We start from the raw sequence: 17,968 nt of genomic DNA on the forward strand, positions 1-17,968 counted from the left end.
TTGGCAGGCGGGAGCTTCTGGGTTGGGATGGACCCTGAGGGTCCAGGATGATGTGACCACATCCCACAGTGCGTTATGAATTTCTGTAACTCAAGGGATTTCCAGGAAACCTTAAGAGTAGTGGATTTGGATAAAATAAATGTAAGTGCATCTTACGTTTGAGAAACTCAATACTCTTAATAATAGCAAAGGAGGAATATTTTCTAACCATCTTTACATTAAAGTTAGGCAATAAATGCGAGTCCCTGCTGGTCCCTGCCCTCGCTCGTGCTTAATAAGGTGGTCAAACAAATAAATGAGATGATTCATTTAAAGTGCTTAATACAATATTAGGATACAAGAAATGCTCAATAAGAACGAATGGTTATTAATAAAACATTAGCTGGTAACATTAGCAATAGCAGCCACTGTCCTTAAGACACGTTGATTTCCACTTGGAAGACTATACACCCAAACACGCTCTGTGCCTGGGTTCCGCCACCCACTGCATTCTGGGTCTTGTAGTCCGGAAGTGAGCGACCGATTTCTCAGCGCGCAGGCGCAGTGGCGCAGATCCCCGGAAGACCCAGCGGCGGCTCCCAGGATGAGCGGGTGGCGGTGGCTGCTGCGGCGGCGGCGGCGACGCTGACAGGACACGAGCTCTATGCTTTTCCGGCTGCTCATTCCGTTGTGCGTGCTGCTGCCCCTGCACCATGGTGCGCCAGGTCCCGACGGCACCGCGCCCGACCCTGCCCATTACAGGTGAAAAGGGTCAGGCTCCCGCTCTTGCAGTCCCCGTTGGGACTGGGAAGCGCGGACCGGGTCCCTTCCCTTTCCTTCCATACCAGGACCCTTACCCTGACTTGCACGGGTCCCCTCGCTGGACCTCGGCAGAAGTCAGCTGGCGATTGTCATTTTTGTCCCCGCTTTTTTCTAACTGGTTTCATATTCCGGCCCCCAGCCTTATTTCTCGTCCCCCCTCTCCAGGGAGCGAGTCAAGGCCATGTTCTACCACGCCTACGACAGCTACCTGGAGAACGCCTTTCCCTACGATGAGCTGCGACCTCTCACCTGTGACGGGCATGACACCTGGGGCAGGTAGTGCCAGCGGAAGGGCAGGGGGCGGCCGGGATCTGGCGAACTCGTCCTAGGCGGGAGACTCAACCGTGGCTGGGAGCTTCATGGTCCCTCACCGCTTCCGGAAGCTCCCACTGGGGCCAGGGCTGCTCTCTGCTCAGTTCCCACGCAGCCTGCAGAAAACTCATGGCTCAGCCTGGCGCGCTGGACCTCTGGTCCCTCGGTAGCAAGCACCAGGTTACGGGAAGGTCGTGGGTAGAATTTTGGAGACATAGGAAGGACTCCATGGGCCAGAAAACACAGTCCGTTCATTTTGTGGGTAGGCCAACAGGTCCAGAAGGGGTTGTGACACTCCCAGTACTTAAGGGCCTTTCTAGTTGGTGTTCCCTGTGACTGAAGCACACTCTGCCCCTTAACCTCACATCCGGGACTCTGGCATTCCTGTCCTCACTCCACATGTCACTCCTCCGCACTCCTCACAAGAGGGCTGTTTTTTATTTTATTTTATTATTTTTTGTAGTGTGCCTCAATCTCTGACAGAATCATTTTCCCTCGTCTACTGGTTTGTCTTTCTCATTTCCTCTAGAATTAAAAACCTGCTGGAACTGGAATTCTCTGTCTTGTTCCTTGCTGAGGGGTCATTGCATTAGGTGAAGCTGACATTGATTGAACACTGTGTTAAGCATTTTTTTTAAAAAAGATTTGTTTATTTCAAAGAGAGAATCTTCCATCTGCTAGTTCATCCCTAAATGACTGCAGCAGCCTGACCTGGGTCAGGCTGAAAAAGAGCCAGGAATTCTGTTTGGGTCTTCCACATGGGTGGCTGGAACCCCAGTGTTTAGGCCGTCTTCTGCTGCCTTCCCAGGCGCATTAGCAGGCAGCTGGATTGGAAGCAGAGTAGCCGGGACTCAAAACAGGCCCCCTGACATGGGATGCTGTTGCTGCAAGTACAATGCTGGCCTGTGCTGAGCATCTTACTGTGTCATCTCTTTGTGTTCTCATAAACACCTCTAGGAGTTAGGTACCGTTATCTCTGTTTCAGAAATAGTTATAAATAATATCCCCTTGTATGCTAAGGATTCCAATCACTGTTAACTTTCCTGTGTATCTTTCCAAAAATATCCTTGGTTTATGCCATTATATAGGTGTGTGTGTACACATTTTTTAAAACTTTTTATTTTTATTTTTTGACAGGCAGAGTGGACAGTGAGAGAGAGAGAGAGAGACAGAGAGAAAGGTCTTCCTTTACCATTGGTTCACCCTCCAATGGCTGCCGTGGCCGGTGCGCTGCGGCCGGTGCACCGTGCTGATCCGATGGCAGGAGCCAGGTACTTCTCCTGGTCTCCCATGGGGTGCAGGGCCCAAGTACTTGGGCCATCCTCCTCTGCACTCCCGGGCCACAGCAGAGAGCTGGACTGGAAGAGGGGCAACCGGGACCGAATCCGGCGCCTTGACCGGGACTAGAACCTGGTGTGCCAGCGCTACAAGGCGGAGGATTAGCCTATTGAGCCGCGGCGCTGGCTAAAAACTTTTTGCAGGTATGATTTATGTAAAATAAAAGACACTCATTTTATTTATTTTTAAAGATTTATTTATTTGAAAGAGCTGTAGAGACAAAGAGGTTTTCCATCCGTTGGTTCACTCCCCAGATGGCTGCAACAGCCGGAGCTGCACTGATCCAAAGCCTGGAGCCAGGAACCTCCTCGGGGACTCCCACGCGGGTGCAGAGGCCCAAGGACTTGGGCCATCCTCGACTGCTTTCCCAGGCCATAGCAGAGAGCTGGATTAGAAAAGGAGCAGCCAGGACTAGAACTGGTGTCCATATGGGATGCTGATACTTCAAGCCAGGGCTTTAACCTGCTGTGCCACAGCACCAGCCCCAAAGACACTCATTTTAAGTGTATAGTGACCATCATCACAGTCAAGATGCCACTTCTGTCCCCCTCAAAGTCTCCCTGGTGTCCCTTCAGAGTTAACCCCTCCACTTGCCCTAACAAGTGCTGATCTGCTTCCTGTCAGTATGTCTCTGAAATGCAGATGGAAAGAGACTCTGCTACCTGTTCTGTACCTTATCATTTTCATTTAACAACGTCACTTGAACAAGTTCCACCAACACATGGAACTTCTGATAGCAGTCTTTTTGATAGGGTCATAGTTCTGCACTGTTTGTGCCACAAATGAATCACTCTTCAACTGGCAGCCAGTTAGGTTCTTTCCAGCGCTTTGCTGTTCCCAAAAACACTGCCCTGAGCACTCTCAGACAACTGTGCAGTGTGAGATTCATTCTCAGATGTGGAATATTGCTAACAACCTTATGCTGCCACGCCACAGCTGAAAAGAATGCCACGCACGCAGGTGATGTCTGTAATCACTACTGAGCAGCGTCCACTCGCCTGCTGTCCCGGGTGCATTAATCGGTCAGAGGATCCTTGTGTTTATACTGTGGCTGCTGTATTATGACTGTAAGTGGGATGGGTGGAGGTGTCCCTGTGCCTCACTTAGTGTCGTGTGGGATCTGATCTGGGGGCAGTCATAATGTCTGGTGTTTGATTTTCTTACTAAGAAGTCGGTTTCTGTCCTTTTACAGTTTTTCTCTGACTCTAATCGATGCTCTGGACACCTTGCTGGTAAGTATCTCGTCTTTGTCGTTTCCTCTCCACCATTGTGTTACCCATAACCTTCCTTTTCTGACAGCATGGGTGAGTGAAACATGAATTCCTCTGCCTTATATTTTCACCCCATGATTCTGAAGCCCCAGACTCTGGGTGCCCAGCTAGACAGGGGAAAACAATGAATTCCAACTTAGTCGGGCTCGGATGTTTAGCAAACATGAGTAGAGGACCTATTTAATACAGGGAATTGTGATAGACTTCTGTAACTCCGTGAGACTACGGGGACTGTGGTATCCTCCCTGTTTTCAGAAGCTTACATTGTAGTAGCCAAGTTCAATGACATAAACTAGTAATAGTAACTAGTTGGTGTGTTATGTGTGGGCTTGTGCTAGGCACTTCACATGGATTACTCAGTTAATCCCAGCAATAGCTGCGAGGTAAGTACATTTACTCCTTCAGATAGCTGGGGAATCTGATGCCAAGGAAGGTGAGACGACTTGGGCAGGAGACAGAACTATGAAAAAGCACAGGTAGGACTTGGACTTAATGCTGTATGAGCCCAGGCTGTGACCATCAACCTTAAAAAGGCCACGAGAAAGCATTTAACAACTTTCTCCCTTTTTTTTTAATTTTATTTTTGACAGGCAGAGTGGACAGTGAGAGAGAGAGAGAGACAGAGAGAAAGGTTTTCCTTGTCCGTTGGTTCACCCCCCAATGGCCGCCGCGGCCAGTGCACTGTGGCCGGCGCACCGTGCTGATCCGAAGCCAGGAGCCAGGTGCTTCTCCTGGTCTCCCATGCGGGTGCAGGGCCCAAGCACTTGGGCCTTCCTCCACTGCACTCCTGGGCCATAGCAGAGAGCTGGACAGAAAGAGGAGCAACCGGGACAGAATCTGGTGCCCCGACTGGGACTAGAACCCCGTGTGCCGGCGCCACTAGGCGGAGGATTAGCCTATTGAGCCACGGCGCCGGCCTCTCTCTTTTCATTATTTCTAGTTCTCTGTCACCAGTTCAATTTTCTTGTATGATGGATCTTCAGAAATTTTTGTGGAAAATGTGTATTGTGAAAAAAACTATGCATGGATTTCAAATATTTTTGCACCCAAATGAACTTATCTTTTAATTGCATTTTCATGAACTTTTTGAGGTGCTTTCGTATTGATAATATCTATAGGATTGTGATCACTATGTAGATATAATTTAGTTGTTCTTCCATCCTTCCTTCCTTCCTTCTTTTTTTGCTTAACATTAACTTGTGTGTACTTGTCCTTCCATTCAGTATTTCCTGGCGACTGTGTACCAAGTATAGCGCTAGACTCTGGGGTTATAACGGTGAGTTTAAATAGACATGGTCTCTGCTTGCCTGGAGTTTATGATGCTAGTGAAGTAAACAACAATCAAAGAATAACCTTAGAAAATGTATAATTACAAAGTAAGGTGAGTGCTGGGTAGCAAAGGAACACAATTCCATGAGTGGTTGTAGCAAAAGAATCTGACCTAGGCTGAGGAGGTCAGGGGGACTTCCCTGAGGTGGAAAAGGGACATGTAAATGGGGATCTGAAGGAGAAACAGGCACCAGCCAGGAGAAGGAGTGAAGGAGGAAAGAATGTTCTGGGTGGCGTAAACAGCCCGTGTGAAGGCTGTGTGGCAGGAGAGAGGATGGCAGGTGCAGTGAGTTGGAGGAAGGCCAGCGTGGCTGGGGTGTGAAAAAGGAGACGAAGTAAAGTGAAGCTAGAATGATGGAGACCAGAGGCTACAAATCTTGTTCACTAAAGAACAAGATTTTGATCTTTAATTTGAGCGCAATGGAAAGTCACTGAAATTTCTTAAGTAGAGGACAGGAAATGGTGAGGTTTCTCTTTTGAGATCACTGGTTGCAATGTGAAGGGAGATTAATGTGGTCATTCAACAAACATTTGTTGAGTAATTGCTTCATGAGCTATGCTTGGCACTGAAGAAATGTAGAAATGAGTGAGGCTCCTACTCACACAAATATTTTCTTAATATGGGAAGAAATGGATGTCCTAAGAGTTGTGTGGATAAAATTATTGGGATCCACTAAAGGAAGAAGAGGTTAAAGGAGAAAGCAAAGGCTTCCTGAAGAAGGTGACATTTAGACAATCAAAGATAAGTTGGATTTGGAAAGGGGAAGACACAGGAGGGAGTGATTTCCTGTCTGAAGGCAGGAAGTTGGAGACGAATGTGTACAGTTTTACTAATGCAGGTTAGATGAAGGTGAACAGTAAGAGACGTGATCAGAAAGAGCGGCTGGGTCCAAATTGTAGTCATTGGGTGCTGGGATAGTCAGGATTGTTTGGCTATAAGTGCTAGAGACCCAAGATGGAAATGTACTAAATCAGATAACTAAAAGGTTCAAATAAAGACTGGCCTCAGACTCAGCTGGATCCAGACATGTAAGTGATGTCATCTCAAGTCCCTTTTTCCATCTCTTATCTCTGCCCTCTTTGCTGGCTGTGTCTCAGGCTTTCCATAGCTGGCAGGGTAGCCAACAAGAACTCGACTCTTGCAGTAACCTTTGTGGCGAAAGAACCCCCCCTTTTCCATTAATTCCAGAAACAGGGTCTACATTGATCTGACTTGGGTCTCACACTTAACGCTAAACTCATGGTCTCACAGAGCTGCCCCAACTCCAGAAATGAAGTCTGCTTTCCTAGGAGAAAGATGGGGGGATAGCGAAGGCTGTGCCAGCTGCATTTGTTCCGTATTGTTAGGAAAACAGAAGCTTTTCTGGAAGTGCCCTAGTGGACTTTGCCAGGGCTGGAACTGACCAAGTAGCACAGTCACCTTTATCAACAGAGGAAGCTGAGAAAGCAAGCATCTGCGTGTCCGACCCCTGTGGTGGGAGGCCGTGGGGTGAAGAAGTTGTGAGTCAGTCTAGAGCCCACTGAGCCATAATATTTTCCACAAGGTTGAATGTGACAAGAGAGGGCTTAGGACAACAGGCATCTGCTGCAAATGTCAAACTAAAACCTCCTTTTGTAGTTTCCATCTTTTACGTTGTATGGGTCCACAGTGACTCTTGAACTGGTACCTGGGAACTGACGTAACTCGAGTCTTGACCCTGGGTTTCTGGGTGATTTCTAGCTCTCAGTGCTTCTCCATCTCCAGTCCTAGGACAAAAACTGGAGGTCTGAAATGGAGTAAGTGACAGCTGCACCAGGAGAGGATCCCAAACTCCGAATTCGGCCCCTGAGAGAGGCTCATGGCCAGGTCTCTGCTTCCTTGCAGATTTTAGGGAATGTCTCAGAATTCCAAAGAGTGGTCGAAGTGCTCCAGGACAATGTGGACTTTGACATCGATGTGAATGCCTCCGTATTTGAAACCAACATTCGAGGTGAGGGGTCCCCCATAGGCATGTGAAAGAAAACAGAGTGTGGAGGAGCCTCTGTGTTGACCAGGAAGGGGTAAATGGGCTCTTAACCACTGACCCTGCCAGAGCAGTTGGCTAAAACCAGCGACTGACAGGGCATCCTTCCTTTTGGAGGGGGCGCATTGCGGGGGGTCTCGGCATCCCCCTTCAGTTTCAGATATGAATTTGAGCAGTGGACAGAGAAAAGACTGGAAAGAAATAGTACCAAAACTACTCTTGTATTTGACATATATTTGGTGCTAGGCGTACAGCTATGAACAAGAAAAACATAATCCCTGTCTGCCCCGTAGAGTTTCTGTCATGGGGGCAGTGTTTGACATCTGTTTTTCCAGTGTGACAGCTGCCAACTGCATGAGCTCTTAAGTACTGGAAATGTGTCCACTGCCACTGAGTCGGTGAATTTTTCATTTCTTTTAATTTTAATGAATTTAAATAGTTTCAAGGTTAGATATTTAAAATTAAATAATCATATGTGTCTAGTGGTTAATAGGCACATCCAGGGTATTAGTTGCCAAACTTGGCTGGCTGTAAAAACCACTTGGGACCTTTTAAAATGTTCAGATGTGGAGGATCCACCCTCAACTTCATAAATTGGGATCTTTGGGTTGGGTCCTAGAATCAGTATTTTTAGCGGATTTCCAACTGTTGTTGCGACACTACCACGGCCTGTACTTACAGTGAACAGCTAGACCCTTGCTTGACAGCTGTCATCTCTGGATGGAAAAGTTACATTTGCTCTCTTAATTTATATGTTTTCTGCAATGAAACTTACATTCCAGATACATGAAAGTTTAAGAAAGAGGAGAGAGTGGAAGGGCAGCACAGTATAAAGTCCTGGTTTAGGAATCAGTCTTAGTTTGAGGTGTGCCTGTGGCTGTGACTCACAGCTTCTTGGGCCAGTCTGTCATCTGTGCAGGATGGTTGTCCTTATGTCTTTGTTTCTGCTGTGGACATAATTATACCACCTTTCTTTTGGTTCACATGTGCCCAGTGTATCTTTTTTTTTTTTTTTTTTTTTTTTTTTTTTTTTTGACAGGCAGAGTAGACAGTGAGAGAGAGAGAGAGAGAGAGAGAGAAAGGTCTTCCTTTTACCATTGGTTCACCCTCCAATGGCCGCTGCAGCTGGCACGCTGTGGCTGGCGCATTGCGCTGATCGGAAGCCAGGAGCCAGGTGCTTATCCTGGTCTTCCATGCGGGTGCAGGGCCCAAGGACTTGGGCCATCTTCCACTGCACTCCTGGGCCATAGCAGAGGGCTATGCCCGGGACTAGAACCTGGTGTGCCGGCGCCACAGGCAGAGGATTAGCCTATTGAGCCGCGGAGCCGGCGCCCAGTGTATCTTTTTCCACCCTTTTACTTTCAATATCTTTTGTAAATAGCATATCATATGGAGCAGCTAGGACTCGAACTGGTGCCCATGTGGGATGCCAGCACTGCAGGCGGTGGCTTTACCCGCTATGCCAGAGCACCGACACCCGTTTTGTTTCAGTTGTCCCATCTTTGTCACTCTTAGCTCTCTTTTTTTCATATCTTCTTCTTTTTTAATTTTAAGATTTTATTTATTTGAAGGCAGAGTTACAGAGAGGCAGAGGCAGAGGCAGAGAGAGAGAGAGCTAGAGAGGTCTTCCATTTGCTGGTTTACTCCCCAGATGGCCGCAATGGCCAGAGCTGCGCTGATCTGGAGCCAGGAGCCAAGAGCTTCTTCCAGGTCTCCCAAGCAGGTGCAGAGGCCAAAGGACTTAGGCCATCTTCTACTGCTTTCCCAGGCCATAGCAGAGAGCTGGATTGGTTTGGAGCAGCTGGGACTTGAACTGGTGCCTACATGGGATGCTGGCACTGCAGGCCATGGTGGCTTTACCCACTACACCCCAGTGCCGGCCCCAATTGTTTTTTTTTTCTTTTTTGAACTGTTTTAACTTCTTGTGTCTCAGACCTTAATACCCATTATCCCTTGCTTTCTCTCAGAAGTTCTTTTTTTTTTTTTTTTTTCAGAGTGGACAGAGAGAAAGAGAGACAGAGAGAAAGGTCTTCCTTTGCCGTTGGTTCACCCTCCAATGGCCGCCGTGGCCTGTGCGCTGTGGCCGGCGCACCGCGCTGATCTGATGGCAGGAGCCAGCTGCTTTTCCTGGTCTCCCATGGGGTGCAGGGTCCAAGGACTTGGGCCATCCTCCACTGCACTCCCTGGCCACAGCAGAGAGCTGGCCTGGAAGAGGGGCAACCGGGACAGAATCCGGTGCCCCGACCAGGACTAGAACTCGGTGTGTCGGCGCCGCAAGGCAGAATTTCTTTCTTTAGAATGTCCTTAGTACAGGTATCTTCTTGGCCAACTTTCTTAGCTTTTGTTTATGTGAGAATGTTTATATCTCACTGTTTGGCTTTGAAAGTTTTGGAAGGATTTGGATCTAGGTTGATGCTGTATTCTTTTAGCACGTTGAAAAAAATGTTTCCATTATCTTCTAGTTTCTTGTTATTAAGAAATAATCTATCAATCTAACAGTTATTTCTTTGTAGATAATCTGTTTGCTTTTCACTGTGGCTGCCCCTTCCCTTTTAAAACGTCTTATTAAAGAAATTTAGAGAAAATAGTCTAAGGAGTGAGATGCGCTTAGCCCCTGCCATGTTCCACCGACTCTGCGTTTGAGATCTTTTTCCTTTGGTGCTCTGCAGTGTTTCCACCAGGTGCATAAACGTGGAGTTCTTTTTGTTCTTGGATTCTTGGGTCTGAGGATTGATGTCATTCCCTAGGCTGAGGAAGTTCTAACTGTTCTCTCTGCACATGCTGCCTTTCCCCCGTTTCCTCCCTCTCCTCTCTAGAAGACCTACGTGACATATGTTCCGCTTTCTCACTGTCTTCTCCAACTCCCTTCTGGTTGTTTTTTTTTTTTTTTTTTTTAATCTTTTATCTCATCGTGTTAGATTTTGGATATTTTTTTCAATCTGTCTTCAAATCCATGAATTCTCTCTTTGGTTACATCTTTTCTGTTATTAAACCTATCTGCATAATCTTAAATTTTAATTATTTATTTTTTTACTTTTAAAAATTGACAGTTCTTTTATAAATATGCTTCATCATTTTTATAATTTCTTGCCACTTACTCATATATCCTAACTTCTTTTCCTGATCTCTTTTTTTTCCTCCCTCCCTCCCTCCCTCCCTGACACACTCTCTCTCTCTCTCTCTCTCTCTCTCTCTCTCTCTCTCTCTCTTTCTCTCTCTTTCTTTCTTTCTTATTTACTTTATTTACTCAAAAGGCAGAGTTACAGAGATAGAGAGCTCTCCCATTCTCTGGTTCATTCCCCAAAAGGCCACAACAGCCAGGGCTGGGTCAGACTGGAGCTAGGAGCCAGGAACTTCCGGGTTGCACATGTAGGTAAAGGGGACCATGGACTGGGCCATCTTCTGTTGCTTTCCCAGGCACATTAGCAGGGAGCTGGTTCGGAAGTGGAGCAGCCAGGACTTGAACCAGTGGCCATATGGAATGGGGGTATTGCAGGCAGTGGCTTTACCTGCTACTCCACAATGCCAGCCCCTATTTCTTTCTTTATTTCTTTTTTGAAACAGATATGGCTTACTCTTTTTTAAAAATAATTCATTCATTCATTCATTTATTTTAAAGGCAGAGTTTCACAGAGAGAGAGAGAAAGGTCTTCAGTCCGTTGGTTTACTCCCGAATTGGCCAGAATGGCCGGAGCTGCACCGATCTGAAGCCAGTAGCCAGGAGCTTCTTCTGGGTCTCCCACATGGGTGCAGGGACTGGGCCATCTTCTACTGCTTTCCCAGGCCATAGCAGAGAGCTGGATCAGAAGTGGAGCAGCCGGGACTTGAACTGGCGCCCATGTGGGATGCTGGCAGCTTTACCCACTACGCCACAGCGCCGGCCCCCAGCCCCTATTTTATATTGCACACAGTTCTTTTTTTTAATGATTTATTTATTTATTTGAAAGTCAGAGTTACATAGAGTGGAAGAGACAGAGAGGGAGATCTTCCATCTGCTCCTTCACTCCACAAATGGCTGCAGTGTCTAGGGCTGAGCCAGGCCAAAGCTAGGAACCAGGAACTTCTTCTGGGTCACCCATGTGGGTATAGGGTCCCAAGGACTTGAGCCATCTTCCGCTGCTTTCCCAAGTGCATTAGCAGGAAGCTGGGTCAGAAGTGGAACAGCTGAGGCTGCAGCCAGCGCCCATATGGGATGCCGGCATTGCAGGCTACAGTTTTACCTGCTGCACCACAGTGCTGGCCCTGCCCATAATTAATTTCTGTTCTGTATCTGATACTTCCAGTACCTGAAAGGATGGTAGGTCTACTTTCATTTTGCTGACTCTTAGTCATAATATTTTGTCTTCTTGTATGTTAAAATTTTATTTATTATTACATTAAAAACAACAACAACAACTATCTGTGAGATTCTTTGAGCCCTACCTAGATTGAATGTGAATTCTTCCAAATAAAGTTTTTGTTTCTGGGCTGGTGTTGTGGCGGAGCCGGTTGAGCCACTGCCTGCAGTGCCAGCACCCCATATGTGCATCGGTTCAAGTTCCAGCTGCTCCACTTCCAATCCAGTTCTCTTCTATGGCCTGGGATAGCAGTGGAAGACAGCCCAAGTGCTTGGGCCCCTGTACACACCTGGGACACCTGGAGGAAGCTCCTGGCTTCTGGCTTCAACCTGGCTTAGCCCCAGCTGTTGTGGCCATTTGGGGAGTGAACCATGGATGAAAGACCCCTTTCTTTCTCTCTCTCTCTTTAACTCTGCCTTCCAAAAAAAAATCTTTAAATAAAAGTGTTTGTTGTTGTTGTTGTTGTTGTTGTTTTTTTTTTTTTTTTTTTTTTTTTTCCTTTCTGCCCTATGGTAGAAGGCACCACTTGCCAAACCCCAACTGGCACTGCAGGTTTGTGGTTTTCTGGACTCTCCAGTGGTATGAATTCTGACTCAGGCCTGGCGAGCGGCAGGTTTTAGTTACTTCTCCTCGGGGGAGTTGTGTTTTCCTTCCTACACTTGGCCCCACGATTTGAGGCATGCACTGTGCTGTCCACTAGGGTTTATTTTTAGTCCTTCCTTACGCGGACTATCTAATTCTTTCAGGACCCAGTGTTATACACTGCAGGGCCCTTCTCCTCAGACTCCCTGTTTGGGCAGCTGCTGCCTTTCCTGTTATCCCCCTGCCCCACCAGGAGGAGAGGAAGCAGACGCTCAGGGTCACCGTTGTGTTCCGTTGAGAGGATCCTTCAGGAGACCTGTTTAGCCAGAGCTCCAGATACAGAATGTATGTGTCTTCTTATACGTCCTGAATATTGCATAATAAATTGAAGTAATAAATCAATAAAAAGAAGGTGACAGAGATACAGGTGACAGAGTGACAAAGTGAGAGCAGGGGCTTTGGAATTACCACCTACTAGCTGAGTGACCCAGGGCAAACCACTTTGCCTTTCTGCACCTCAGGGTCTTCTTCTGAAGAGGGGAACGTAGTGCGTGCTACACAGTGGGGACTTAAGCAAAAGCTAGCTCTTGTTTTTGTGACCTACCAAGAGCGAAAACTTTACAAACCTAACACTGCACACGTGTGATGTAGCCCCTTCCCAGTGAGACGCCCCTGCAGCGTGTTGAGGTTGACTGTGCAAGGGAGAGCCTGGCCTGTGGGGACTGTGATGCGTGCTTTCTGTGCCATCTGCAGTGGTAGGAGGACTCCTGTCTGCTCATCTGCTGTCCAAGAAGGCTGGGGTGGAAGTGGAGGCCGGATGGCCCTGTTCCGGACCTCTCCTGAGGATGGCCGAGGAGGCCGCTCGAAAACTCCTCCCAGGTAAGAACCACCCAGAGGTGGGGAAGAGATGGGGTCCCTGGGTAGGTCCGTCTCCCTTGCCTAGGATGAGAGAGGCAGTGCTGAATGATTTCTGGGTGGTTCTCATCCTGCCCCTTGACACTGATATAGAAATCAGGGGAGTCATGGCATTTGAAGGGTTTTCTGGGCCCTGGTCTAGAATGGATAGGATGATTGTATTATGTCATTCCTGAGGGCCAGCGTGGTGGGGGGGTAGCCCTTGCCTTTCTTTTCTTTTATTTAAATTTTTAAACAGAGAACCCATATCTGCTGATTCATTCCTCAAATGCCCACAATAGCAGGGGATGCTGACGCCAGGAGCTGGGAACTCAGTCCAGGTCTCTCATGTGAGTGGCAGGAATATAATTATTTGAGCTCTCACTGTTGCCTTCCCAGGGTAGACATTGGCAGGAAGCTGGAATTGAGAGCCAGAGCTGGGAATCCAGTCCAGGAATTTCAGTATCTTAATCGCTATGCCAAATGTCCACGCCACCTTCCCTTTATTTTGAGTGAGTCTTCTCACCCGGTCCCCAGCTCACATGCTCCTGAAAGAACAGGGCCTCCGGGAAGAGCCTTGGTCTCAGCATCAGGAGCCCCAGGTTCCAGACTCAGCTCTGCCAGCCAGCATCGCGACCAACCCTCCCTTCCTTTCCTTGGTTCCCACTGCCCCATCTATCACATGGGGGGTGTAATCCCTGCCTCCCTCCCGTGCTGTGAGTTCAGAAAGGACAAGGTGTTTGGAGAACCTCAAACACTGCTGCAGTGAGAAGGGTTTGCTCAGTGGCTGAGTCGTGGCCAGGGCTGCAGGCCAAGCCTTAGTGTTGTTGTCCAGTGGGGTGGATAGGCCGGCTTCAGCAGCGTCAGCTGGACACTCTGTTCTCGCCGGGGTGTGACAGAGGCCCAAGGGCCGTTCACACCCAGACTCGTCACGGGGCGCTCCCACCGGCCGTTGGACCTTCTCTCTTGCTTACCCCTTCCCCACAGTACTCGCCTGCCGTCCTTGGGGGGAGCTGAGGAGGGTGAGTGAGCTGGGTCCAGGTCTCAGCCACGGCTCATGGCCCAAGTGACTCCTCGCAAGCATCATGTCCTGTATGATTCATCCCGGAGGAAACTCTGCCTAGTTGCTCCTTTTTTAAAAAAAAGTTCTATGTTAAAAAATATACATATTGAAGAATATATAATGAATCATGATAGAGCAGGCGCCAGGTCCAAGGGTCAGAGTTTGTCACTCCCCTTCTTCTTCGTACTGATGACTTTGCCTGAAATAGGCTTTGGAGCTCTTTCCAGCGTGACTCGCATTTTCCTTGCTTGCCACCCATACCTGCCTGATAGCAAGTTTCTTTGTAGTAGAAAAACTTGCTGGGCCCTGTGGTTCTTGGAAGTTTCTGACAGCTTGGCTCACCATTTGGTGACGCACAGGCTGCCCTAGGTTGTTTGACCTTTTGGCCTGGAGAGGAAGTCTCTGCCTCTGGTTGTTGAAGTCTTGCCTTGAAGGAGAAGGCCCTGGAGTAGGTGGGGCGGGTAGAGCACTAACTTAGCTGTTTGTGGGGCAGGTGTTCCCATCCCAGCCTTGCTGGGCTCTCCTGTGTGGCCTTGGCTGAGTCACTTCTGTACGGGCACGATCTTCTCTACCCGTAAGTTGAGGGGTAGACTGAATTGGTGGTCTGTTGGCTCATTCTGTTTGTTCTTTTAAAAATAGTTTGGTCCCTAAACCATTTATTTATAGCCAGGATGTTAAACTGAACTCTCTGGGACGGTTTAGGATCTTTAAATCTCTTTCATTTAGTCAGAATGGCGTTTTTAAAACGTCAGTGGGTGGGACCGGCGCCTGCAGTGCTGGTATCCCATATGGGTACCAGTTTGAGTCCCAGCTGCTCCACTTCTGATCCAGCTCTCTGCTATGGCCTGGGGGATGGCCTGAGCCCTTGGGCCTCTGCACCTACATGGGAGACCTGGAGGAAGCTCCTAGCTCCTGGCTCCAGGCTTCGAATTGGCCCAGCTCTGGCTTTTGCAGCCATTTGTGGGGTGAACAAACAGATAGAAGACCTCTCTCCCCATCTCTTTCTTTCTCTCTCTCTCTCTCTGCCTCTGCTTCTGTCTGTATCTCTGCCTTTCAAATAAATAAATAATTCTTTTTTTAAAAAAAAAGCCAGCAATGGTTTTAACAGGGCCTGTTTTCGTCATTGTGCTGGGTGCCCTTTACCCTCTGTGGCTTGAACCCTGCCCGCTTCACAGTCTGCTGTTCGCCTGCCCCTGGAAGGCACAGTGTGCAATAATGAGGAGCTGCTCTAGCTGTAATGAGCACGCGTGGGATGTGACAGGCCAGAGATAGCCCTCTCTGTGTCCCCTCACTGGGGACAGGAGCCTGAGGGTCATGCACAGCAGTGTTGGACAGCTTCAGCTGGGCCCCTGCAGTTGTGACATTCCCCTTTCGCTGGCCCACACTCTAGCAGATAACCCAGGAAGTGCTAGCTAAGGCGTTAGGCTTTGGGCTTATGTCTGAACCACTCCTGCCCCACTCCTGACGGAGGTCATAATATTCTGATTGTTTAGCCTTTCAGACCCCCACTGGCATGCCCTATGGAACGGTGAATCTGCTTCATGGAGTGAACCCAGGAGAGACCCCTGTCACCTGTACGGCAGGGATTGGGACCTTCATTGTGGAATTTGCTACCCTGAGCAGCCTCACCGGTGACCCTGTGTTTGAAGATGTGGCCAGGGTGGCCCTGATGCGCCTCTGGGAGAGCCGTTCCGACATCGGGCTGGTACGTTGGCTGCAGCTCTTCCTGTCTGAGCCGAGTCTGTGCCTTGGCACCTACTTACGAGGCCCACTTGCACCAAGGGAAACGTAGAATGGCCACGGAAGTGATCTAGGACTTGGGCTGAGGGTTGTGATGAATAGACCAAGCCCCTGATTCAAGTTTGGCACAGAGTGGGTGGAGCGTGATAGCATCCCTTCTGGCTGGGAACAGGGGCTGTGTTAATAAGCTTTGCCCACTTGAGCTTCTCTGATTTTTGGCTGCATTTCTTAGAACATTAGTTCTAAGAGATGTTGAATTGCCATTCCATGAAAACGTGACTCCTGACCAATTAAATTTGGGAATACATATAGTATCCTCCCCCCTTTTTTTCCCTGAAGAGTCACAATGAATGTGAGCAGGATAGAGGTTATGAAATCCGAGGCTAAGAAAAATAAATTTAACTTTGCTTAACTCAACATTTCCCAAAATTATTTGCCCCAGAGCTTCTGTTTGCCCTCTAATTCACATTAACACATGGAAATTTAACGCACTTGGGACCAGATGAGCTCTAAGGTCAGTTACAGCTCTTCACCAGGATAAGCCAATGAGACGAGCGGTAACTGAGCCAAAGCTATCCAGGAAATAACACTGGGTTTCATCAGGACTAGAGTCAAGCCCTGGCCTTGCTGCATCGAAACTGACGCTGGCGAGTTACTCAACCTCTCTGGTCCTCAGTCACTTCAGCAGTGACAGTACTGTATTAATACCTTCTGAGCCGACTCACTATGACGGCAAGACCGTGTTTGACAGTGATTCAGGCACAGGCACATCTTATGGAAAGTCTGGTGCTACGTCAGCTTGAGAAGCGAAGCTTGGGTGAGGAATCCTTGAAAATCCCTCCCGAAGGAGCCTGTAGTAACTCCGTGAGTGAGTTCCACACGGGCCATTTGCCCTCCAGCCCCAGAACTGTTGGTGGCCTGCCCAGGTCATCTCATCCCTCCCTATTTCCTGGCACTCTGGCCTGTCTTCCTATAGCCACCATCTGTGCTTCTCTGCCTCTGGGCCTTCCCTGCTTGTCTGTGGCTGGAAATCCCAGGACTTGCACAGACTTGGCCAGCATCTGATACCATTGAGGATTTGTGGAGGAACACTCCACAGCCCTGGAGTGAGGTCACTCCACAGCGCGTGTCCACACTGGATCCAGGGCTCCCGAGCAGGGCTGGACTCGGTTCCCGTGGAGGAAATGTGCTTGCTCACACATTCCTTCCAGGGAACTCACTTTCCTCCTCCCGACGGTGTCTCCAGGACCTGACCTTCCAGGTCAGCTGCTTTCAGTCTCCCTTGCTGAGGCTCCGCTCCTTGGGGAACCCAAACCATCAGCACAGGTAGCTGTTTCTGAACATACCTGCTTCTGTGAAAGTTATATGAAAAATACATCTCTTCATTTAAATCTTTTAGAATTTATTTTTAACAGCCTTTACAGCCATGTGGTTCGAAAGTCAAATGATTCAAAAGCATACCCCCCCCAAAAAAAAAAATCAAAAGCATACCCAGTGACACTGATGACAGCCCTCTGACCCCTGGCCCCCTAGCTATCCAGTGTTTTCTCCTTTGAAACAACCACTCTGTCAGCTTCTTGGGGTGTCTTCCCTGAGTTAATGTATAGAAATTTGTAAAATCTGTCTGGTGGCTTTATTATCACTAGCATCAGATGCTGGTGCAGAGACGTCTCATTTTGTGGGAACAGCTCTCTCTTGTCTCCCAGCTGTTACTCGATCTCAGCAGAGCACAAACACTCCAAAGCATTCACCTTTTCATTAAGTCTTCAAGACTGTGCACGAGATGCATCTTCTCTGTACAGATGTGCAGGAAGGCTTGCTGTGACCCAGACTCACCCCTCTTTCCCGTAGCCTGCTCGTCTCCCCGGAATCACTGGGGTGCCTGTCTCACGCCTCATGGGGCAGTCAGAGGATAGGTGTATCCTCCTTTGGCCTTGGGCCCTCTGCTGGAACCATTTGTTTCCCTCCCAGGTCGGCAACCACATTGATGTGCTCACCGGGAAGTGGGTGGCCCAGGACGCGGGCATCGGCGCTGGTGTGGACTCCTACTTTGAGTACCTAGTGAAAGGAGCCATCCTGCTTCAGGATAAGAAGCTCATGGCCATGTTCCTAGGTAAGAAGGGCTTTCCCCAAGATTTTTCCTGTCAGCCTCTGGCTTATTTATAAACTTTATTTTTTTTTAAAGATTTATTTATTTATTTGAAAGTCAGAATTAGGCAGAGAGAGAGAGAGATCTTCCATCCAATGGTTCATTCCCCAAATGGCTGCAATGGCCAGAGCTGCGCCGATCCGAAGCCA

At 48.4% G+C, this 17,968-nt stretch overlaps 1 protein-coding gene across 7 annotated transcripts in view; it reads left to right on the forward strand.

Moving 5' to 3' along the window:
- Window positions 1-558: 558 nt before the first annotated feature.
- EDEM2 (ER degradation enhancing alpha-mannosidase like protein 2) overlaps window positions 559-17,968 on the forward strand; it is a 47,708-nt gene continuing 30,298 nt past the window's right edge. For 2 of the 7 annotated variants that reach the window (XM_089308070.1, XM_002710786.6), the window contains exons 1-7: window positions 559-741; window positions 967-1,077; window positions 3,644-3,683; window positions 6,916-7,021; window positions 12,727-12,852; window positions 15,424-15,635; window positions 17,642-17,783. In XM_089308070.1, coding sequence (XP_089164196.1) covers window positions 644-741; window positions 967-1,077; window positions 3,644-3,683; window positions 6,916-7,021; window positions 12,727-12,852; window positions 15,424-15,635; window positions 17,642-17,783 — 835 coding nt within the window. In that variant the 5' untranslated portion in view covers window positions 559-643. Of the gene's footprint in view, window positions 742-966; window positions 1,078-2,254; window positions 2,595-2,705; window positions 3,684-6,915; window positions 7,022-12,726; window positions 12,853-15,423; window positions 15,636-17,641; window positions 17,784-17,968 lie in introns of those variants that run through there. The other 5 variants (XM_089308071.1, XM_017341661.4, XM_089308067.1 and 2 more) reach the window with 4 other exon arrangements.

The sequence above is a fragment of the Oryctolagus cuniculus genome, chromosome 11 (assembly GCF_051225735.1).
Source record: "Oryctolagus cuniculus isolate XC-2025 breed Fujian yellow rabbit chromosome 11, ASM5122573v1, whole genome shotgun sequence".
NCBI classification, from domain to species: domain Eukaryota; kingdom Metazoa; phylum Chordata; class Mammalia; order Lagomorpha; family Leporidae; genus Oryctolagus; species Oryctolagus cuniculus.